The 26,111-nt window shown below is 41.5% G+C and overlaps 1 protein-coding gene across 1 annotated transcript in view; it reads right to left on the reverse strand.

Annotated features, from left to right (window-relative positions):
• The window catches only part of DPYD (dihydropyrimidine dehydrogenase), a 1,498,502-nt gene that overhangs the window by 125,680 nt on the left and 1,346,711 nt on the right, over nt 1-26,111 (reverse strand). Inside the window, exon 20 of the mRNA XM_040359980.1 lies at nt 19,205-19,384. Within this exon, the coding sequence (XP_040215914.1) occupies nt 19,205-19,384 (180 nt within the window). The remainder of the gene's footprint in view (nt 1-19,204; nt 19,385-26,111) is intronic.

Consider the following 26,111-nt stretch of genomic DNA (forward strand, 5'->3'; position numbering starts at 1 on the left):
TAGATAGATAGATAGATAATAGATAGATAGATAGATAGATAGATAGAAACAAAGGTAGGTAGATAGATAGATATATAGATAGATAGATAGATAGATAATAGATAGATAGATAGATAGATAGATAGATAGATAGATAGATAGATAGAAACAAAGGTAGGTAGATAAGATAGATAGATAGATAGATAGATAGATAGATAGATAAATAATAGATAGATAGATAGATAATTGGGAGAGAGAAAGAAAGGTGAAGAGAGAGAGAGAAGGGAATGAAGAAGGGCACCCCTACATCAGGGTACAGTACTCACTTGGCAGGAGGGATTGGATGCATATCACACTCCTCCATCTTTCCCTTCTGTTTGCTGGGCTTGAATCTTCCCGCCCACATTCCTTAGGCAGCAGAACAGTGTGTGTCGGGAAGAGTGGGCGGGGCAGACACAGGAGCGAAGGACGAGAGGAGGGGGAGGAGTAGAAGCAGCTCCTCTCCTCTTAACTGGTTGTATGGGCAGCAAGGGGAGGGGAGAAATGTTAGAGCTGGCTGTGACACGCCCAGCTCATCTCTCTCTCTCTGTCTGGAGCTCTCAGTGAGCTCCGATCCCCTTGCTGATTTTCTCACTCGCGACCAGCGCTGTGCTGGTGGCGGGGATCTCTGCTGCGAGCTGTGATGGCCGCATGGCGCCCCCTGTTGCCCATGGCGCTCTGTGCGGTCGCACAACTCGCACAACGCAAAGGCCGGCCCTGCCTGGGATCACACTTGTGTGGTGCAAGACGCAGCATGTGAAATGAATCCTGTGCAAATCGCATGCAGTGTCTATGTGGTTTGATTTGAGCCATTCTTTGTGTATGGCTCAAATTGCATTGTATCCACAACAAAATGGTGCTGGACCCTTTTTTTGCTGCACCTTAATCGCATCGCATGGGTTTTCACACCCATGCAATCTGATTATGGCAATCACACTGAGTTTTGCGAGCATTTTCAGGGTGTCATCAATTTAATATTGACACCCACAGCAGATTGCATGGATGTAGTGCGATTTTAACCACTTCAGCCCGGACCATTTGGCTGGCAAACGACCGGGCCACTTTTTGCAATTTGGCACCGAGTCATTTTAACTGACAATTGTGCGGCCATGCGACATAGCTCCCAAACAAAATTGACATCCTTTTTTTTCCACAAATAGAGATTACTTTTGGTGGTATTTGATCACCTCTGTGGTTTTTATTTTTTGCTCTATAAACAAAAATAGAGTGACAATTTAGAAAAAGTAATATTTTTTACTTTTTGCTACAATAAATATCCCCAAAAAAATCTATCAAAAAAATTTTCCTCAGTTTAGGCCGATATGTATTCTTCTACATATTTTTGGTAAAACAAATCGCAATGAACGTTTATTGATTTATAGCATCTGCAAAGTAGGGGTCAGTTTTATGGCATTTTTATTAATATATATTTTGTTACTAGTAATGGTGGCGATCAGCGATTTTTATTGTGACTGTGACCATTATGGCAGACATATCAGACACTTTTGACGCTATTTTGGGACCATTCACATCTATACAGCGATCAGTGCTATAAAAATGCACTGATTACTGTATAAATGTGACTGGTAGTGAAGGGGTTAACCACTAGGGGGCTAGGTAGGGGTTAAGATTGTCCTAGGGAGTGATTCTAACTGTTAGGGAGCATGGCTACGAGTGACACATCACTGATTGCTGCTCCCCATGAGAGGGAGCAGATGATCAGTGACAGTGTCACTAGGCAGAACGGAAGCTCTATGACCTGATTGCGGGACACCGGCGGACATCGAGTCCGCGGGCAAGGTCACGTAGCTCGCGGCTGGAGTGCGCGTGCGCCGTCGGCAGGAAATTCAAAGTGACCGAAATATACGTCACTTTGCCCATTTGTGCCATTTTGCCGACGTATAAGTACGTGAGGCGATCGCTAACTGGTTAATGTGGTGCAAGAAACGCACAGGATTTGCTGTGCTTTCAGCATAGCATCAGTGTGAACCGAGGCTTGCAATGAAAAAAGGACAAACAAGGTAAAACTATCTTTTATTATGTTTTATATTATTATTATTTTAAATAAAATTCAAAATGCCTATTGTTTGTGATACACAATGCTTTAGTTAACTACTGTACATGTCATTCAGTTAGTGTGCACATCCACTTTTAATATGTTATGTTCTAATGATTTCCTGAAATGAAGATTTAGAAATGCATGCGCAAAAAGCAACTGAGCACACTTGGCTTAGACATCTCTAGATGAATAGAAACCAGATAAAAAGCTTATGCTGTTGTCTATTCTAGCTGTTTTTTAAACCCCTTTCACGCTGAGGCAGTTTTCAGGCATTTTAGTGCTAAAAATAGTGCCTGTAAAGCGCCTGAAAACTGTCTCTAATGCCTCCCCAGTGTGAAAGCATGAGTGCTTTCAAACAGGAGCTGTGCGCTTGCGGGACGGGGAAAAAAAAGTCCTGCAAGCAGCATCTTTGGGGTAGTTTGAGAGCACTGTATAAAGCGCTCCTACACCGTCCCTGCCCATTGGAATGGGCCGCAACACACCCTTTCTTCGGCCGCTAGCATGGGTTAAAAGCGCCAAAAACACGACGGTAAGACACCACTAAAACTAGCAGCGCTTTACCGCTAATGGGCCCGCCGCCCCAGTGTGAAAGCAGGCTTACTGCAGTCACTTCCTGTAGCATTCAATTTTATAGCACCCTAGGCTGGACCATGGCAGAGAAACCATAACTATTCCATGTATAGTAAATATTATTTTAGTAATCAATGATTAACGATTTAGTGCTGTAAATTGCTACACTATCAACAAAACCTTGCATGCATGCAATGTACAGTAAATAGAAATGTTGCTCGCTAAATACATCTGTCAAGTCTTTTCTATGGTTCAGCAGGTTTGTGCAATAAATTACACTTTCCTCTCAGCCTTAAATGTGTTTATTCCCAATCCTTGCAGCTATCATTCAAATAGTAGGAGTATGGAATTAATTAAGTGTAGATCAATCTATAGCTTTAAAATTGTTTTATTTTACTTTGCAAAATTTCCATATGTGAACAATTCCTTTCTATTGTTCAGAAGGAAAAAATGTTTTTGTCCGAATGCATTTTCGTCCGAATTTCAGGTATTTTCGTTATCGTTTTAACAAACGAAAACGAACGCACAGAATACAAAAACTGAAAGATCCGACATAAAAAAATGCTTTATTTTGGTTTTCATTGGTCGAATGTGCCGAACCTTAACTCTATTAGTCCAAGATTATTCTACATAGAGAGAAAAGATTTGACATTATAGAGAGAAAAGATTCGACATTATAGAGAGAAAAGATTCGACATTATAGAGAGAAAAGATTCGACATTATAGAGAGAAAAGATTGCTGCTGGAATTGGGTGAGGGAAGTAAAATAAAAATAATGATGATGATAATGAATGTTATTGGCTGATTGTAACCAAAGAGGAGGAGCAGTAAAATAGCTAGAACTAACTTGACAATTCTGCAAAATGAAGGAAAAACGTTCTGGACACACAAAAAGCATGCCACAGTAGACAAGGTAAAGACTGACGCATTTCACACCAAACTTTAGTGCTTATTCATAGCTATGAATAAGCACTAAAGTTTGGTGGGAAACGCATCAGATTTTTGCCCTGTCTTCTGTGGCATGCTTTTTGTGTGTTTTTTTATTTTAACCACTTAAGGACCGCCTCCTGCAGATATACGTCGGCAGAATGGCACGGCTGGGCACAAGCACGTACCTGTATGTCCTCTTTAAGTGCCCAGCTGTGCGTTGCGCGATCGGTCCCCGGAGCTGAAGAACGGGGAGAGCTGTGTGTAAACACAGCTTCCCCGTTCTTCACAGTGGCAGCTTCATTGATCGTGTGATCCCTAATATAGGGAAACACGATCAATGACATCACACGTCCAGCCCCGCCCCCTACAGTTAGAAAAACATATGAGGTCACACATAACCCCTACAATGCCCCCTAGTGGTTAACTCCTAGACTGCACTGTCATTTTCACAGTAAACAATGCATTTTTATAGCATTTTTTTCTGTGAAAATTACAATGGTCACAAAAATGTGTAAACATTGTCCGATGTGTCCGCCATAATGTCACAGTCACGAAAAAAATCGCTGATTAGTAGTAAAAATAAAATAATTAATAAAAATGCAATAAAACTATCTCCTATTTTGTAAACACTATAAATTTTGCACAAAAACCAATCGATAAACGCTTATTGCAATTTTTTTTACCAAAAATAGGTAGAAGAATACGTATCGACTTAAACTGAGGGAAAAACACGTTTTTTATATCTTTTTGGGGGATATTTATTATAGCAAAAAGTTAAAAATATTGAATTTTTTTCAAAATTGTCGCTCTATTTTTGTTTATAGTGCAAAAAAAAAAAAACGCAGAGGTGATCAAATACCACCAAAAAAAAGCTCTATTTGTGGGAATAAAATGATGCCAATTTTGTTTGGGAGCCACATCACACGACCGCGCAATTGTCAGTTAAAGCGACGCAGTGCCGAATCGCAAAAACTGGCCAGGTCCTTTACCTGCATAAAGGTTCAGGTCTTAAGTGGTTAAAATAAAAGCAATTTATTTTTGGAGTGCGGCTGTCCAGAATGTTTTTCCTTCATTTTGCATCATGCCATGCATTGCCAGCACCCGTGGCTTTGGCTCAGGTGAGGAGACTTTCTGATTAGTATCCTAGAGCAATGATTTCTCTTTTTTAACTTGACAATTCTACATGAACGACGAAGATTCGACAAAGCATCGAAACACATACAAACGTTGAATCTGTCATTGAAGGCTTATGGTGTCTGTTGAAAGTTCTAAGAAGATGCGACCGAGCAGCTAAACTGTACCACGCTGCAAACATACCATATTTTCCGGCGTATAAGACGACTCGGCGTATAAGACTACCCCCTAATTTTCCAGCCAAAATGTTGGTTTTGGGATATACTCACCGTATAAGACTACCCCCTTTCCTACTAGTCATGCCTCGCCTCACGGTGCCACCATTACATGCCAGACTATGCCACTACATGCCAGACTGTGCCCCATTACATTCCAGACTGTGCCCCATTACATGCCAGACTGTGCCCCATTACATGCCAGACGGTGCCCCATTAAATACCAGACTGTGTCCCATTACATGACCAGACTGTGCCCCATTACATGACCAGACTGTGCCCATTACATGACCAGACTGTGCCCCATTACATGCCAGACCTGCCCCATTACATGACCAGACTGTGCCCCATTACATGCCAGACCTGCCCCATTACATGACCAGACCTGCCCCATTACATGACCAGACCGTGCCCCATTACATGACCAGACCGTGCCCCATTACATGACCAGACCTGCCCCATTACATGACCAGACTGTGCCCTTACCTTATCCCATGCGAATCGCGGCCGTGTAACCTACCCCACAACTGATCAAAATATGGGACGGCTATCATTTATGGTTCCTGAGATACGGGCCTGCTTGCACAGCCTGTCAGAAGCTACATTCAGAGCGGCCAATATAAATACAATCTGACACACTGCAGCAGACTGATAGGATCACAGGGCCAAATCCTCAAAATCGTAGCCTAACTTAATTTTTCCCATTTAAGTTACACTGGCGGGAAATTTCTACCTAAGTGCCCGATCCACAAAGCACTTACCTAGAAATTTCACGCAGTGTAACCTAAATTCTCCTGGCGCAAGGTGGTCCTGTTATCCAGGGGGCGATGACAATTTAAATGAGGCGCGCTCCCGCGCCGGCCGTACTGCACATGCTCGTGACATCATTTTCCCGATGTGCATCGCGCGAAATTACGTTGTGGATTGCGACGGGACAATAAAGTTGCGACGGGTTAAAAAAAAGATACAGCGAAAAAAAATAATCAAATTTAAAAAAAAATTGCGGCGATCGAAAAAAAGGTCTGTTTTTACAAGGTGTAAACAGTTTACACCTTGTAAAAGCAGCCCTAATTTTACGCATGCAAACGTAAACTTACGGAGAAAAAACAAAGCTGAAAAGCTTTGTGGATCTCCGTAAGTCCTCATTTGCATACGCGAAGCGGCATTTCGACACAAAATGCCCCCAGCGGCGTATGCGGTACTGCATCCTAAGATCCGACAGTGTAAGTCTCTTACAGATGTCGGATCTTCTGCCTATCTTTGGAAAACTGCTTCTGAGGATCAGTTCCAAAGATAGGCACAGGAATACGCAGGCGGAACAGCAGATCCGCCTGCGTATCCCTTTTGAGGATTTGGCCCACAGTGCTTATAATAATTATTTGTATATTACTCATGGTAATTAAACCCATCGCTGCCCAGGCCAATTCTGACACTTCTCTACTACATGTAAAAATCATCATTTGTTTTTTGCTAGAAAATAACTCTATGGTGGTCTTTGCAACTTTTTATGTTGCAAGGTGTAGAGCTGCACGATTCTGGCTAAAATGAGAATTGCAATTTTTTTGCTTAGAAGATAGATCACGATTCTCCCACGATTCTTGCGGCGTAACATCATCTTTCACATTAAAACAAAACAAAATGGGCTAACTTTACTGTTTTGTTTTTATGGTTTTTATTATTAATTGAAATGGGCAAATGCAGTGTGACATAAAATATTGCAGCAATAGCCATTGTATTCCCTAGAGTCTCTGCTAAAATATATATAATGTTTGGCGGTTCAAAGTAATTTTCTAGCAAAAAATACTGCTTTTTAACTTAAGAAACAAGTGTTGGACTTTAAGTGGTTACATTTCCTGCATTTACACACAGAAGTTTGATCTAAGAAGATAGTTGGTTACAATGTTTCATGTTGTTACAAACTTGGCAGACTGCCCGGATTTTTTCTTTACACACAGAAGTTTATCCCTTTGATCTAAGAAGGAAGTGTTAGTTACAATGTTTTCTTTTTTTTTATTATCAAAATTTTTATTAGTTTTTCAACATTTCCATTTAACAATATATTACATTATATCACACCCTTATACAATAAACATCCTTATCTGTATCCCATACCCCCCGGGGGAAATAAAGAAAAAAAAAAGAAAGAAGAAAAAAAAAAAAGAGAAAAAGAAAAAAAAATACAATGTTTTCTGTTAAAAACTTGGAAGACTGCCCAGATATTTTCTTTTGACAGCTGAAAGTCTTTCCACTTGTTATATGAAAGAATCTGCAAACTCTGCATTGGAGATCGTCAGGGGGGTTGAATCGAAATCACGATTTTTTAACGATTAATTGTGCAGCTCTAGCACGGTATTTGCGCAGCAATTTTTCAAACGTGTTTTTTTGGAAATAAACTGTTTCATTCATTAAAAAAAACACTAAAGTTAGCACAATTTTGGTATCCTAAGCGATGCTTTAAATTTTTTTTAGGTTACATGTTTAGAGTTACAGAGGTACTAGAATTATTGTTCTCGCTCTAACAATGGTGGCGTATGTAACCTGCGTGTATCTGGCTCTGATACTAGCCAGTGCCTACCCAGCCACTGACTGTACATACTGCCCCATCATACCCTCCACACTTCTCTCTGTTACATACAACCCTCTGTCATACTCCCACACTCCTCCTGTACATACTGCCCACTGTCATACCCTTCACACTCCTCTCCTGTACATAGTGCCTGCTGTCATACACTTCTCTCCTGTACATACTGCCCACTGTCTTACCCTCCACACTTCTCTCCTGTACATACTGCTCACTGTCATCCCCTCCACACTCCTCTCCTGTACATACTGCCCACTGTCATACCCTTCACACTCCTCTCCTGTACATAGTGCCTTTTGCCGTACCCTTTGCACTCCTCTCCTGAACACAATGCCCACTGTTAGACCCTCCACATTCCTCTCCCTTACCTGCACATACTTCCCACTTATATACCGTCCATACTCCTCCCCTATGTTGCTTACCCACAAAAACAGTTCTTTAAAATTATACTGAATACCCTCAATGTTACCAGCTCTAGAATGGACACACTTTTGTTAGTTCAACTAAAGGAAATCTCAGTTCTCATATTTGTTCTGCCCCATTATTAGTACTCATTTAATTTTGTGATTACTACTATGATGTATAGAGGAACATCGGGGATCTCAGCTACTCTAAATATAGCACTTGTATAAAAGAGTGTCCTTGAAAATATTTTTTAAATGTTGGCAACTGTGCACTTAGGCACTGCCCAAGGGACACCGCCCACCGGGTCAGTAGGGGGCCCCATGAGAGGCTCCTGGGATCCTGTGATATTAAAGTGGTAGTAAACTTTCCTGACATTAATACTTTTTAGAGGCCCTGAGGTAGGTTATGCCACAACGTACAAGTATGCACAGCATATTAGCACATTAGGGTACACTTAAATTTTCAGACTGAGCCCTCCAGTGCTGCGCTGTGATGAATCCGGCGGGGCCCGGGTGCTTCCATCTTCACCCGGTCTTCCTTCTGGGTTCTGTGCCTTTGGTCACTTGCCTTGGCCGGGCTGCGTTGATGTAATTCCCATGCATTTATTTAAAGCCCCACCAAAATCCTCAGCACCAGGCCCATGATGTTCTTAATATGGCCCTGGTGGAGGACTGTGGCTGTTGAAAGGAAGAAAGCCGTCAGCCGGGCTAATGACAGTCTGTGGCCCTGGCTGTCGGCACAGGTGAGAGGCACTCCCCCCCGCTCAACAACTGCAAAACCCCCCCTGGTGTGTGGATGTCTGCTGAAGGGAAGAAAGCCGACACATTCCGTGCACAGGTGAGAGGCACCCCCCCGCTCAACAACTTTAATGCGCCCCCCCGCTCAACAACTTTAATCCCCCCCCCCCCCGCTCAACAACTTTAATGCGCACCCCCCCGCTCAACAACTATGATCCCCCCCCTCGCTCAACATCTTCGATCCCCCACTAATTCTCGGCTCCAGGGGGCCTCTTCAACACTCAAGCCCAGGGGCCCCCACCACCCTAAGTCCTGCCCTGCTCATATGCCTTGTGTACATATAAGCACAAATACATGCAAGTGCTATACAGTCAATCCTTGCATTTTTTTTTCTGCCAGATATGTCTGATGTTCACATATCATTACAGTGTGCAAGTACCCTTATTGTTTGTTAACAAAACTCCAGCCTGTCTTTTTCTCACTTCACTGACGTAGCATGGATTCTACATATAGTAAAATCCTTAAATATTGTCAAAATATTGATATATATTCTATGACATTATTGCATTAAGCAAATAAATGCTTACTAAAAAGTTATAATGGTTCTCTTTAAAACATCAAAATGTGATGTAGAAATCTACACTGTTAACTAAAACTAGATTAAAGATAGCTGAAAATGCATAGAATTTCCACACCAGTGAGAAAAGTCATTTTCTTTGCCCTTATCCTCTAGTGAAAGAATATTCTTAAAGTGAGTCAATCCCATACAGCACAACATTTGTAGCTCAGGAACAACAGATGTAGCGGAAGCTATACGGGTATTGAATTCACAAGCAAGCAATAGATGTACTCTAATAATTTTGGGAAAAAACTATTTACCCTTTTACTGCAATTCCACATGGGAGAATCTATTTTTTTACTGAAATTGAAAATTGAAGTGTCCCATAAATTAAAGTATTTCTAAGTCCTTTATTTCTAGTCCCAGAAACACAACAGAATGTAAGAGAAATATTTCCACAATTAGTGGAAATCCCATCTTAGACAGTTGTCATTGGAAAAGGTGTCTCTGTTGGAAATTGAAAAACTTTGAACAAAAAAGAACCATGTAAAAATATAGGCCAAGACATGACACTGGGGCTGATTTACTAACCGGTTGCGCCATGAAACATGGCGCATCGGCGTGCGCAACGTCCGTTTCTGTATTTACTAAAGGAGTGCGCCGGCAATGCAGCGCTATTCCGTATTTACTATAATGCTGAATGCGCCCAGGAGGGGGCGCACGGTGCGCCACTATGGACCTGGAGCACGGCATCTACAAATGTAAATTAATAGAGTTTGGGGGTGAGTTTATTATGGGGGCATGTGGGATGATGTGGGGAAGTGTAGTGACATGTGTTCGTGTAACATATACTGCCTGAATAGAAAGTGAAAGAGACTTTTGTATAAAGCAGCCACTGCGCCTGCTAGTACATTTAAACCCGTGGGAGGTTTATTTGTGTACTGCGCATAAGTGAGCGGCATTTTCGGCCATTCAGGTGCGCCTCTTCACTATGCCGGCAAAATATTGGTAAATGTTAAGTGGCGTAGCTGCCTTTGCGTGGGTTGAAAAGGCGCACCTGCATGCTTGGATAAGGGGTCTGCTGTGGATTTTTGGGGGAACTCCACGCCATTTTTCTTATTTGACGGCGGGGTTCCCCTTAATATCCATACTAGACCTGAAGGGCCTGGTAATTAAATTTGGGGGGACCCCCACGCTTTTTTTTATTTTTATTAGCAATGACTGTTCTCTGTATTTCCGGGAGCCGACAATTCATTATAGCGGCGAGTGATTTTAAATTACTTTTTTTCCTTCAGAATGTAATTTTGTGCAGGGACAGTTCTAACCACGGGAAACACACGCTAATTTACAGGCATACTATACCCCCCCAGGTACGAAATTATAAGGAATATTTCACTTTTATTGTTTCAATTTAAGCAATTCACTGCTCCCTAAAAAACAGCCATTTTTTTATTGCATTGATACATGTCCCCTGGGGCAGGACTCAGGTCCCCAAACTATTTTTATGACAACAACTTGCATATTAACCTTTAAAATTAACACTTTTGATTTCTCCCATAGACTTCTAAAGGGAGTTTGGTGGCGGCTTCTACCATTTACATATTTATTATTGCATTGCGCCTGCTGCTGCGCCGGTTCACACGCTCAATTAATGATTTATCCGGCGCACCAATTGAGCCATGAACCGGCGCAGTGCATTGTTTATAGTAAATCAGCCCCACTGTGTTTTTGGTTATCAGAAGAGTACGGGCTACACAAATGGCCTATACAAAAAACAAATGAGAAGCTGATAAATACTTTGCAGTTAAACACTAACTATGAAAAAAGGGGAACCATCCAGCTAATGAACTAGAAGTATGTACATTTTCCAGGCCATAAGGCCCCGGGAACCTAAGAGCACTCAGAGAGGAGTAACATAGCAAGGATAACATACAGTAGTTAAGGGTAGTCCCAAAATCTCTCACTAGGGTTAGGCAGAATTCACCACAAGGCCAACAGCATAAGCTTACCCATGCATGAGTTAACTCTCAGAAGGCAATGGAAAAACTTAGCAATCCAGGTAAGTAGTAGGATCCAACAGAGGCCCTCAGTAGTAGCAAACAAACTCACAGACCCATGCATAATCTTATACAGCTTTCAATTGTTCTAGTACATTTTGCTGGAGAGCTGCAAACTAGGCTTCTGAGCTGCTTCTGACTTGGGTCATGTTGCAGTGTTTGCTCAAAACCGGCACAACAAGTCCCAATTAACTGTCACTTTGCAAATGAGGACAAAAGCCAAGGCTTTATGGGTTGAGTAATCTGGACCAGAGCAAAGAGAAGGGCAATAGTTACCAGCCCCCTTCTCTATGACAAGAGTCTGAACCTTTAGAAGTATTTGCAGCGCTATATGTAACCATTCACTATGACAATACATGATTATCAAATAAAAAAAAAAAATCCTGATTCAGACATATGTACATGTACTGGACTGTGCATGCAAGGTGGTTACTCTACCTTCTTCTCTAGGAGCTTTGCATCACTAATCCATTCCCTCTCTCCATCCATTAGGTTGCCAAAATGTCACATCCACATCTTTACACAGTACCTTGGTATTTTCAGAGGATCCAATTGCTGGGTGTCATCATAAGACCCAAATAAGGAGATAACAATGCTTAGATCTATACCTAGCACTTAAGGGTGGTGGTCTCATCTGAGACTCCAACCTTTCCTATCCCACCCCCACCCCTTAATCAATGAGCAGGATCCCCAACACCAGAGAGGATAACACATTTCAGTGAGATGATGTCCTTTTTATCCACCAGCTCAGGTTGAATGAGTGTGACTACTGCACAGTTGTCTCCAAAGCAAGTAATAGTTTTGTTGGTCACAATATGAGGCTGTAGGTTGTTAGTATTATCCCAGCATTTTATGGACAGTGGAGAGGAAGAGGTTCTGGCCATCTGGCAAGGTGAAATTGGCTTCCTTTGATCAGGACAGGTGTTCCTGACGTGTCATGGCTTGCCACAGTTGTACCATCTGAAGGATGGTACTAAAAGATCCATGTGCCAGTCACTGAGAGGCCTTGCTCACAGGTGTAGCCAAGGTTGTTTACTTTGGTCTTCTCTGGTCTTCTTTTTTCTCTATCCACTAGGTGGAGCCCTGTGACAGTTAAATGCCTGAGTGTATGTAGATATCTGTTATTTCTGCAGAATTTGGCAGACTCAGGCTTGAGTTTCATCACAAACTGCTGACATATGTGTGGGAGTTTATAGTGGATCATCAGGTCATTCAGGAATATTTTTTTCAGTTTTTTTCAGTCCATTTCCAGAAAATGGTATGTAGGCAGACTTACCACATCCATGTAAGTGTCTAAAGGATCTTTCTCAAATTACCTGAATTTCCTACAGCAGATAGGTCAAGTTGATACTTTGGATTTATAGCATCCTTTGTGGGCTCAAAATCATCACCCTTCTCTGTTACTAATTTCACAAAGGCCTTTAAAGCGTAACTCCACTTTTGTTGAGAAAAAACAACATTCCCCTCTGAGTGATCTATGTACATTGCAAGAATTTTAACAACCTTTGTTGCAGATGCCTACCTTTTGTTTCTCTGAAGAAATCCCTGTATGTTTGTCTGTGTCCATGTGGGAAAATGAATCTAGTGGTTTCATAATTATCAATCAGCTGTGGCACATGCAGAGCACTAATGAGGAAAGCTGCTGGGTCTAACATCCCTTTAGACATGTTACTATCGAGAATATCTTACCAAAAATCGAATTTTTGTTTGAGGGGATGCTTGAAATGTGACTTAGTCAGTGGCTGCACGTCCATTAGCAGCGCATCCCCCTATCCATGCGTCTGGCCCTTAATTTACATACGGGGCACCGGATGCATTGATTCCAATGGAGGGGAGGCTCTAATAGGCATCAAAAAAGGATGGGCTTGGGGCGCAGGGTACTGCAACTGAAGCCCACCCAGTTGTGAGACAATAGCAAATGATTCTTTGCTATTGTAACACTGATTCTCCTCCCAACCAATCAGGAAGTGGGTCGTGTCTCTCAGTGGGGGGGAGGGGGGGTGGCGTTGATTTGCTATTTTAAAGGCTTTCCCTTTCAGCTCTGGCTAGATAAAAACAAACAGTATTAGGCACCCTGGGAGCTGGATGAAAGGGGCATGGGTAGTTGAACAAAGTCAGTTCAGTAAAGTTCAAGAGAAACAGTGCCCGATGTAGTATGGCTGCTGAAACTGGACAGCTGTCGGCTCTGAAAAAAGCTAGAAGGTACTCTGCAGGAAGCAAATGGGAAGAAAAAGCAGCACCATCTGAGTGCAGCAATTTGGAAACATTTAATGCAAGGTATGAAATAAAACTCACAGGACAATAGATCATCAGTCCATGTAAATGATATGATTTTTGCATGATGAAAGAGCACACATGCTCCAAACGAATGTGACATCCGCAGTCCCTCTCGAGTGTGTACCCGAGTCCCAGAAAGCGATGGAAAGCACAGCCGATACTAGCGGCCACCCACAATACACCGGACCACGTCCTCTCCTGAGCAGGTGAACCTTATTATTTACATGTGCTGGAGATCTCTATTGTCCTAACAGTTTGCTTTTCTACCTTGCATTAAATGTTGCCAAATTGCTGCACTCAGATGGCTCTGCTCTTTCTTCCCACTCCTTTCAGATCTGGCACCGGATACTGGGTCACTGTGTCTATGGCCATTGGTACTGATGGCACATTTTCTCAAAGGATAAAAAATTAATATTATTGCTGTCACTGTCCATATCCATGACTGAAAATGTGTCAGCATGGCTCACAGCCAAAGGTACTTTCCTGTACGCAGTGGAATCAAGAAACTTAAAATTTTGTTGTTGATAATGCTTAGCCATCTCTATTTCATGCCAGCAGGCAGATTCCCACTCCACCTAGAGAAACTGCAGGTATACCATAGGTTCAGTAACAATTACCTGCTGTAGTGCTTGCCAAAGCTGAGAATTATCAAAGTTATAAACAGTCAGTCTAGTACTAGCATGTTCAGACTATGTACTAGAGATTGCATCAAGTGGTAAATTAGGTTCAGTACTTATTCCCTTGTACCCAAACAACTTGTACCTGAGAAAGATGGAGCCCCTGTTGCTGCATGCCCCTCCATGGTCTGTTGTGCCTGGATATCTGCCTTATGCAAATCACACATCAGGTTCTCATTTGATTTGCCATATGTTTCAATACACCTTATTTAATACACATTCACCTGATCACATTTACTCATAATTTTGTACTCTGCTAGACCATGCATGACATGGATGTAGACCAGGATGGAGAGGGAACTGTTGCTTTGTAAAAATTATGAATCAGCTCATGTTCAAGAACTGCTTCCACATAAGTCACAATCCTTTAGTGCAGGGTTATTTACTTACTTATGTAGAACAATCCCAACAAGCTGTTATCCAAATATGATATTTACAGCATTATCCAGTTTGCAAGACAAAAATCTTGTAATCAACAGACAGAGGATGACTGTCACTGGGACATGTCAACAAAGCAGTTCACTTTTTACACACACGATAGCTGCTAAAATATGTTTTAAAATAAACACGCACTGTTCGAGGTATCCACTGTTTCAATTCTGAACTTAAATTTTTTTTGTATCACTCTCTGCCATGCCTGGACAGGAATATAATAGAGATCATTTATTGTAACTCATTCACAAAGGCATAACTCTTGATTTCTAGAGCATTCTGAGATTCATCTTAACATTTATTCTAGTATAATTTTAATGAAAAAGAAAAGAAATACAATTATGTTGTGAATTATTTACAGAAAATATATTGACCGCCATAAGCAACAGTAAAAAAAAAAAGTTCAGATCACTTGAAAATTTGTCTTCTCTGAAGTTGCAGGAGGCTCTTTTAAGATTACTCGCAATTATCTTTTAAGTGGACCTATTTCCCTAAACTTACAAAACAGGGCTGCATGCTGATGTCCAAAAATTTTGAAGTCAAACTTAATACTGCTTTTAACTAATATTTCATGTATTTTGAACTTGTCTCTAGTCTACAAAATCACTCAAGACCTCAGTGGAAAAAGTTGTTTCCATGTGTGATGTATAGTGCATGGGCAAGGTTGGGAGCAGGGCTGGTAAAAAATAAGGAATAAGAAGAAGTCAGCAACTGGCATGGTTTTCTAAAGTGCAAGGGGGTAGATTACTGAAACTAGGCAAAAGGTTTTTTACTTTTTATAATGAGATTACATTGGTGTATTCAGGTTTATTAAGAGGGGTGGGGCGAAGGTCTGTTTTTTTTAGTTCCAATGTTAAAACAAGAGCATGCAGATGCTAGTGCAGCCATTGTGTTTGTCCCTGGAGAGGATGTTGCAGAGGTAACGCTATACAAATCACATAAATCAGAGGGTATGAGGAGTGTGTTATAGAAGAGCCCAGCAGACACATCCTTAAAATTCACTATCTTAGTTTTATCTATATTTCCTTATGATAAGGTTTCATGATCTGTAAACCAGCATATTATTTAGCAAAATTAGATTACTACTTGTTAGACACCAAATATAATAGGTCTATGATATGTCTTTGAGGTCTAACATGTCTTATAAGCCTTCTACATGTTAGGTGTCTGACTGGTATCTTCTTTGACATTACCATAGACACTTTTTTGAGAGGGTAACTCCATTACAGATGGATTAATGGAATATGAGTGAAAGTTAAAAGATATATGAGAGTTTAGCCAGGCCAATATTCCAGACTTACATATTTTTATTCCTTAAAATGTATTCAGATCATTTATGACTTAACTTTACAAAAGGGCTCATCGGTAGACCTTTAAAGGCCCTGGCTAGTTGAAGCGAATGAAATCTCTGTGTTCCTTCTAGTTTTAACTAGGGATGAGCTTTATGTTTGAGTCGAACATGAGTTTGAATCGAACATCGGGTGTTCGCCCGTTCGCCGAACAGAGAACAATTTGGATTGTTCGCAGCAATTTCGAAAAGCCGTGGAACACCCTTTAAAAGTCTATGGGAGAAATCAAATGTGCTCATTTTAAAGGTTAATATGCTAAGTTATTGTCATAAAAAGTGTTTGGGGACCTGGGTCCTGCCCTAGGGGACATGTATCAATGCAAAAAAAAACGTTTTAAAAATGTCAGTCTTTTCGGGAGCAGTGATTTTAATAATGCTTAAAGTGAAACAATAAAAGTGAAACATTTCTTTAAATTTCGTACCTGGTGGATGTCTATAGTATGCCTGTAAAGTAGCGCATGTTTTTTGCGCTTTGAAAAGCCCCTGCACAAAATGACATTTTGCCAGGGGAAAAACACACAGACATAGTTGGGAAAGTCCTTTATTAAAAAAAAACATTCCAGCGATGTAATCCATCTATCTCCACTCCACACGAAACCCCCATGACGTACGAGGGGGCGGGGTCACCCGTCACATCATAGGGTAAGCCCCGGCTTTTCCCGCTTGCCTGGGGAATAGCCAATGACATAGGCGGGACGCCACCTACGTCATTGGATATTCTCTGGCAAGCGTGGAAAGCCAGGGCTTACCCTATGATCTGACAAGTGACCCCACCCCCTCGTACATCAGACCCCGCCTACATCATTGTATTTTCCCCTTGCCGGGGGAAAAACACACAGACATAGTTGGGAAAGTCCTTTATTAAAAAAAACATTCCAGCGATACCCTTGCTGAGGAATAGCCAATGATGTTGGCGGGGTCTGACGTACGAGGGGGCATGGTCACCCGTCAGATCATAGGGTAAGCCCCGGCTTTCCCCGCTTGCCGGGGGAATAGCCAATGACGTAGTCGGCGTCCTGCCTACGCCATTGTCTATTCCCTGGCAAGCGGGGAAAGCCAGGGCTTACCTTATGATGTGACGGGTGACCCCACCACCTAGTACGTCATGAGGATTTGTGTGGAGTGGAGATAGATGGATTACATCGCTGGAATTTTTTTTTTTTTTAATAAAGGACTTTCCCAACTATGTCTGTTTTTTCTTTTTTACAATTTTCTACACTTTCTTTGTGAAATGGTAGGGGTACCAACCATATGGGGGGGCGGAATCTGAGGGTCCCCTTTGTTAAAGGGGGCTTCCAAATTCCGATAAGCCCCCCGCCTGCAGACCCCCACAACCACCGGGCAAGGGTTGTGGGGATGAGGCCCTTGTCCCCATCAACATGGGGACATCCTCCCCATGTTGAGGGCATGTAGCCTGGTATGGTTCAGGAGGGGGGGTGCTCTCTCGTCCCCCCCTCTTTTCCTGTGGCCTGCCAGGTTGCATGCTCGGATAAGGGTCTGGTATGGATTTTTGGGGGGACCCACGCCATTTTTTTTATTTTGGTGCGGGGTTCCCCTTTAATCCATACCAGACCTGAAGGGCCTGATATGGAATTTATGGGGGACTCCCACAATTTTTTTGTTTTTAATTTTGGTTCCCTGCGCAAAATGTCATTTTTGAAGGAAAAAAAGTTATTTAAAACTACTGCATCTATTAATGAATTGTCGGTCTGGCAATACAGATAAAAGTCATAAAAAAAACGGCAGGGCCTGGTAATGTACTGGGGGGGGGGGCTGCTGTTTTTTTCAATGACTTTTCTCTGCATTGCCAGGGACCCGGGGATTCCTTATAGCCGCGAGTGGTTTTAAATGACTTTTTTCCTTCAGAAATTACACTTTGTGCAGGGACAATTCTAAACACGGGAAACATGTGCTGCTTTACAGGCATACTAAACACACCCCCAGGTACGAAATTTAAAGTAATATTTTACTTTTATTGTTCCTCTTTAAGCATTATTAAAATCACTGCTCCCGGAAAAAAAACTGCAGTTCTTATAACTTTTTTTGCATTGATACATGTTCCCTGGGGCAGGTCCCCAAATTCTTTTTATGACAATAACTTGCATATTAACCTTTAAAATTAGCACTTTAGATTTCTCCCATTGACTTTTAAAGGGTGTTTCGAATTTGCCGCCAACACCCCAAATTGTTTGCAGTTCCGCGAACGGACGAATAGGGGCGAATAGCCAATGTTCGACTCGAACATAAAGCTAGTCCCTATTAGGGTGATGTTGTGTTTAGTACCACTCCTTCATTTTCTCTACACAGTTTATCAGACCTCAATATTATCACAGTAAGGAAAGGATTTTCAGATTCTATCTTACAGAGAATAACACAGAGATCTTAAAAGCAAAGAAGTTAAATGTAGCATTTACAATGCATTACTTTTTAACTCACTTAACTTTAACTTATGTTTCTGCATCATAGTGATTAACAGAATGAATGATATTTTTTTTATGTTTGAGGTATATGGCACAGAAATCTGGAAGTATTTGTGCTGCAATGCTGAGTACGTAGTTATCCAGCTAAGACATGCTGAGCATGAGGTGGGTGCACCAAGACAGAAGAATAAAACAAAATTGATGAGTTATAAACACAGAAACATCAAAATGATAGTACATTCACTGTGTGCTTTAATAAATTCCTGCTATTGGTACTAAGTGGAGTTTTGCTTTTAAACATATTAATGTGGCACTGTTCCAATATAACTTGGCTCTGGATAACATTTGGGCAGTTTCTAGCTTTTAGCTTTATTTTTTAAAGCATATTTAGTATGTATAAGGCATTGTTCCGTTTTCTTTTTTGCAATTGGCAACATAAAAAATTTAAATTTGACATGCTGTGCTTCTGTATGATACCAGAGAGCAGACAGCTAAATGTTAGCACTGTTTTCTTGTGATTGCATTTTTTATATTTAAATATGCATTATGCCACAGACTTTATATGATGGAGAGCTATGAATGGTAAATGTAAATCAAGGCCATTCCATGCAGACAGATTCTGGAGAAACATTACTATTCAAAAAAAAAAAAAAAAAATGAAAAGAAAAGAAAAGATGTCTTTTATATTCTTGCCTCCTACAGCTTGGAAAATCTGGCTTTGTTGTTTGATTGCATTGTTCCTTTAGAAAACAAACTACAATAAAGGAAAAAAAAAAACAACAGACCTTTCCAATAATATCTGAGATTTTCGGGATGGGTTTTCCAGTTTGGTGTTGTATTGTTGGTGGACTCTGCCCATCCCAGTCTTGGAGCTCTTCAATGCTCTTCAGATATAGAAGTGCCTTTAGGCCAGTACAGTAGTCATCAATCAATGTAAAGTCTTGATTTTGAATGGCACTGCAAACCTAGAGAATCATCCAAACAGAAACATAGTAGTCATTATAAAACAAAACTTTTTTTTCTCTATTTTTTTTTTTCTATATTTTATGACAATTTCAATAATTTTTTCCCATCACTTTATTGACCACTTGCTTACTGGGCACATATACCCCCTTCCTGCCCAGGCGAAAATTCAGCTTTCAGCACAGTCACGCTTTGAATGACAATTGCGCGGTCGTGCGACGTGTCTCCCAAACAAAATTTACGTCCTTTTTTCCCACAAATAGATCTTTCTTTTGGTGGTATTTGATCATCTCTGCGTTTTTTATTTTTTTGCGCTATAAACAAAAGTAGAGCATCAATTATGAAAAAAACACAATATCTTTTCCTTTTTGCTATAATAAATATCCAATTTAAAAAAAAAAAAAATATTTTTTTTCCCTCAGTTTAGGCCATTATGTATTCTTCTACATATTTTTGGTAAAAAAAAATCACAATAAGCGTATAGTGATTGGTTTGCGCAAACGTTATAGCGTCTACAAAATAGGGGATAGGATTATGATTTTTTTTATAATTATTTTTTTACTAGTAATGGCGGCAATCTGCGATTTTTGTCAGGACTGCGATATTACGGAGACACATCGGACACTTTTGACACATTTTTGGGACCATTCACATTTATACAGCAAACTATAAATATGCATTGATTACTGTATAAATGTGACTGTCAGGGAAGGGGTTAACACTAGGGGCGATCAAGGGGTTAAATTTGTTCCCTGCTAGGTGATTTTTACTGTGGGGGGAGGGGACCGACTGGGGGAGGTGACCGATGGTTGTCCCTATGTACAAGGGACACACCATCAGTCTCCTCTCCCTGACAGGATGTTGATCTCTGTGTTTACACACAGAGATCCACATCCCTGGCTCTGTGACTGCCAATCGCGGGTGCCTGGCGGACATCGCGGCCACCAGGCACGCGCATCGGCACCTGATTGACGAGGCGGGCACGCACGCAGCGGGAGGCCAGAGGCCGTATATTGATGGCCTCCCAGCATTGTAGAGCCACCTCGTGGCCGTCAATGGTCGGATGAGAAGTAGTTAAAGCGTCCCTTTCTGTAACTTTATAGGTCTGAATAAATAATTTACTCATATATCATAGTATACAGTAAATATGATTTTTCAGAAAAGCTCTACCTTTTATCATTAAAAAGCAGTACTTGCATTTCAGTAAGGACATTTTTCCCAGGCTGAGATGTTGTCATTAGTCTGCTGCAGGCAAAGGCAAGTATTTCCTCAATCTCCTTTCCCAGTGATATTACTGTAACATTGTAAGTTACAATATTATGTAGCTACATGATGAGTCTCAAATGGCTGCAACAGGGGCCTATTTATGTCAGAAATTTGTGAACACAAGTAATAACTAGCCAAGCACCAGGATTTACATGATTGGCTCATCTCTGAACCAGCATCCCAACATGCTGACCCTGAATTGTGCCTTATCAACTATAGCTTGATTTTTTTTAGAGTGAAAAAAAATAAGGACATTGTCAGGAAGAGTTATATGACCTTGATAGGAGGCAATAAGTACCTTTAATTGTCAAACAATATACCTTATGTGAAAAAAATGTCTGATGTTAACACTACCATATTCCAAGTATTAAAGTAGTTGAAGAATTTGCTTTGCTCCAACAGTACCTAACAATTCAACTTGACATCTTTGTAGATTGTCACTAAAATTGAAAACCCCAAACATACAGTATACAAGTAATCTATGTATTCTTTAAAGTTAAGAAGGTATAATAGTGACAATGCAGAAAACATTCCACATTTCTGGTTTTCTTACTAACATTTTGAATTTTCAGCTGCAGTTTGACCGAGACCAGTGTGTATTAGATGGCTGCACTGTAATTAACTAGATTTCTCTACAACTGACTGTGCTTCATTACACTGTGATTGCTTGCTTACACTGAAAGTCAATAAAGAGTTTAGCTTTAAAAAGATGCTGAATTGTTTTCCTGACTATTGTATTTAAATTCCCCAAAACAAACAGAGGAATATAGTTGAACTAGTTTGATTGTTTAAATGTGCGTCTCTGCTCTAGCTTGGCTGTACTGTGGGCTAACCTTTTGTCCGGGGACTCCCATCACCCCCGGACGGCAGGTGGCAGCAGTGGGGTCAAGCGTGTCTGAGTATCACTCCTTAGCAGCCAGTAAGTGGTTGGCCACCTCGCTGTGCATGCTGGGGAGGGGTGTAAAGGGGGCAGACACCATTACCTCAAGGTTCTTCCTCGTGTCACGCCCACCATTGGGGTAGCCATTCCATGACACCCCTGCATATGGCCCTCCTGGTCGGGGTGTGCTTGGGTAGCAGTGTTCCTGGTTCCGGGACCACGTTGGCCCGGAGCAATTGATCTGCTGTACGGACGCAGTGATCGACTGGGTCCCCAATCTAAAGGGGGTCCAGAGCTGTCTGTCCAATTGGAGGAAGCTGACTGATGAGGAGTCTGTCCGAAGGATACCGAGCATGAGGCTGGTGTTCCAGGAGAGGCCTGTCCATTCATTGGGGGACAATCTGGGTTCTGACAAGCTGGATGTTGGTCACCTTTCTGTCGCTGATTTCACAAAACTACCTGAAGGAGATCCCGGTGCTGAATCTACTGAGAGAGGATTCCGGACAATAAATGTCTCCAATCGTTTAGGAGGGTCTGTGGCAGAGACTTAATCCTAAGTTCGAGTGATATTCTGGCTGCCAGGCTGGTGAGAGAGGCCTGTCCAGGTGCGGCTGTAGTGGCAAAGTAAAGTATCGTTGGAAGCAGGACTGTTTCCCATATTCAGTTACACCTGAATCTGCTGTCTCCTATTTGCTATGCCTTCACCTTTCTACTGTTTAATTGTTTTTACCCGGCTGGGTAATAAAAGCACAGAAAAGACACCTGTCGTGTGGACATTCCCTTTACTACAACTCTCATCAAGTACCCTAGACGACGGAGATACAGAGGTAATATGCAACCCAAAACAAACCAGCAGCTCCTTCGGTGGTAGTGCTACATACGTATATATTTATATACACAGTATCTCACAAAAGTGAGTACACCTCTCACATTTTTGTAAATAATTTATTATATCTTTTCATGTGACAACACTGAAGAAATTACACTTTACTACATTGTACAGCTTGCATAACAGTGTAAATTTCCTTTCCTTTCAAAATAACTTAACACACAACCATGGGCGTCCGCAGAAATTTTTTTGGGAGGGGGGGGGGGGCGCTACACAGTCACATTTAACCCTTTCTTCGACCGCTAGCAGGGGTTAAAAGCGCCCCACTAGTGGCCGAATAGCGCAGCTAAAACAATGGTAAAATGCTGCTAAAACTAGCATCGCTTTACCGATAATGCGGCCAGCTGTCAGTGTGAAATAGCTCTCTTGAGATAATTCAGCTTCACTCCATGCCCATATAAATATATAGAATGCATTAAGGTCTCTTTTTCAAAATGGTGCTTACACAAGTGCCGAAATGCTGTCTCTGAAATAATACATTCTAGTTTTAATTTTATGATAACAGCTGCCATTTCTTGCTGTTGTCTTCAAAATAATACACTTTCGATTTTATCTGTAAAAAAAAAAAAAAAAATCCATTCCCTGCCACTCACATGTCCAGTGTCCAAATTGCAGCTTTTTAAAATAAAGAAAGCTTGCAGGCAAAATTTATTTAAATGTGTTTTTTTTTCTTTACAAGTGTCAGTTTTGCTATAGCAGGTTCTATACATGTTACAGATGTGCCAATTTACATGCAGACTAAGGGGACTCCCCAGGCACTATGGGCCAGATTCACAAAAGAGATACGCCGGCGTATCTCCTGATACGCCGTCGTATCTCTGAGATACGATTGTCGTATCTATGCGCCTGATTCATAGAATCAGGTTACGCATAGATAGCCCTAAGATCCGACAGGTGTAAGTGACTTACACCGTCGGATCTTAGGCTGCAATTCTAGGCCGGCCGCTAGGTGTCAATTCCATTGCGGTCGGCGTAGAATATGCAAATGACTAGTTACGCCGATTCACGAACGTCCGATTTGCCCGTCGCTGTAAATTTACATTGTTTCCGTAGAGATAGGGCGCGTAAAACTAAAGCTGCCTTCTAGGTGGTCTAGCCAATGTTAAGTATGGCCGTCGTTCCCGCGTCGAAATGTGAAATTTCACGTAGTTTGCGTAAGTCGTCCGTGAATGGCGCTGGACGCCATTTACGTTAACGTCGAAACCAATGACGTCCTTGCGACGTCATTTAGCGCAATGCACGTCGGGAAATTTTAGGGACGGAGCATGCGCAGTACGTTCGACGCGGCAACGCGCCTAATTTAAATGGTCCCCGCCCCATTTGAATTAGGCGGGCTTGCGCCAGGCGGATTTACGATACGCCGCCGCAAGTTTACAGGCAAGTGCTTTGTGAATCAAGGACTTACGCTGAAAACTTGCAGCGGTGTAACGTAAATGTAATACGTTACGCCGCCGCAGCGTAGGGCGATTCTACGTGAATCTGGCCCGAAATTTTAAGGCATTTTAAATTTTTATTGTTTCACGTTAAGCATCATTAAAATCACTGCTCTTTTAAAAACTCTCTTTTTTAAAAAGAAATTCGCTTAAAAAAGCCTCCATACCCTTTTTATGACCAATAACTTGCATATGAGCCTTCAAAATGGGCACTTTTGATATTTCAAGTTCGGGTCCTATAGACTTATAGGGTTCGTGTTCGGTCCGAACTTTTATGATGATTGAGAGTTCTGGCGCAAACCAAACTGGGGGGTGTTTGGTCCATCTCTACTGGTCTTTCTTGCTGCTGGATGCCTGCATCCAGTATCACTTACAATAATACTCTCTAAATTGTACTGTATATCATCACAAAAACTACCTATCCTCTCACGCTTACATTGCAGCTTAACAATGCTGCTTACATGCTCTCCAGTTTTTTTACACCGTCGTATCTTAGGCTGCATATTTACGCTGGCCGCTAGGTGGCACTTCCATAGATTTACGCAAGGAATATGCAAATGAGCTAGATACGCCGATTCAGAAACGTACGTCCGGCCGGCGCATTTTTTTACATCGTTTACGCTAGGCTTTTTTCGGCGTATAGTTACCCCTGCTATATGAGGCGTATCCTATGTTAAGTATGGTCGTCGTTCCCGCGTCGAGTTTGGAAAATTTTACGTTGTTTGCGTAAGTCATTCACGAATAGGGCTGGACGCAATTTACGTTCACGTCGAAAGCAATGACGATTTGCGGCGGAATTTCGAGCATGCGCACTGGGTTTTTTTCACGAACGGCGCATGCGCTGTTCGTAAAAAACATCAAATACGCAGGGTCACAGTTAATATACAAAAAAAACGGCCCACATCATCCACATTTGAATTAGGCGGGCTTACGCTGACACAGATACGTTACGCCGCCGTAACTAAGGGCGCAAGTTGTTTCTGAATACAGAACTTGCGCCCTAAATTACAGCAGCGTAACGTATCTGAGATACGTTACGCTGGGCCGAAAGATAGACCATTCTATCTGAATCTACCCCTATGTTTTGATATCTTATTAAATACAAAATGCAAAAAAAATAAGATCCAAGATAAACTATGAAACTCTTTTGCCACTGGTCAATTACTATTTCATTAAGGCTGTTAGCTTTATTTTTTTCTTTGCAATAGTAAAGTATCCTATAGCTTATACGTAAATCCCAAGTGCTCCAAAAGGGCTAGACCCAGTAACACTGCTGCAAAACTGCCCATGCTTTCTCACTACCTTCTGGGCACACCTCTCCAGGGATTGGCTGGAATCCCATAATATTCAGGCTGCCTGCTCTTCTTTTACTCCCACTATAGGATCCTCCATAAGACATGGAAAACATAAGAGCAGCAACCTATAAAACAAACTCCTGCTCCACTGAATACAGGGGAGTCAAACTAAATTTTGCCTAGCAGCCCTTTACCAAACAAGGAGGGTACGACATTAATTGCTTATCTGTGAACTGGTGGTAATTCTGTCTCAATAGGTTGCAGCCATAACAACAGATTCTGAAGGTGGCAGTACAACCTGAATCTGGAGTGAAACTGGTGTAAAGCTTTCATGAATTAAGCCCAGGCTATACCACCAAAAGAGTGTAAATATTTATTTATTAAACCCCCCCTATGTGTCTACTTAAGTATGCTATACGCAATTAAGTACTTGACATTTTGCAGAGTGGAGTAGAGATTGACCAGAGTAGGATTACTTTGATGCAGTTGGCCAGCTTGAATACGTATTGCAATACATGTGGAAAAAAAAAACAGTTTTAAGCAAAAGTTTGCTATAAATATGTAAGGGTTTATTCAGAATTCTCAGGCTTAACATGTGGTCACATCCCCTTATGCACTTTATGTGTCATATACTGTATATGTAAGATATTTTGATTTAAGCACAGATATTTTCCTCTATCTCTATTTCTTAGGCCGCGTACACACGACCGGTCTAAACCGATGAAAACGGACTGAAGTTCAGTTTCATCGGTCCAAACCGACCGTGTGTACGGCCCATCAGTCTGTTGTCCTTTGGACAAAAATGAGAGAACTGGCTTTAAAATCGAACCGATGGACGGCTGACCATCGGTCAAAACCGATGGTTAGTACACAAAAGCATCGGTTCAAAACCCACGCATTCTCAGAATCAAGTCGACGCATGCTTGGAAGCATTGAACTTCGTTCTTTTCAGCACGTTGTGTGTTT

Source organism: Rana temporaria, chromosome 7 (assembly GCF_905171775.1).
Source record: "Rana temporaria chromosome 7, aRanTem1.1, whole genome shotgun sequence".
In the NCBI taxonomy this organism is placed as follows: domain Eukaryota; kingdom Metazoa; phylum Chordata; class Amphibia; order Anura; family Ranidae; genus Rana; species Rana temporaria.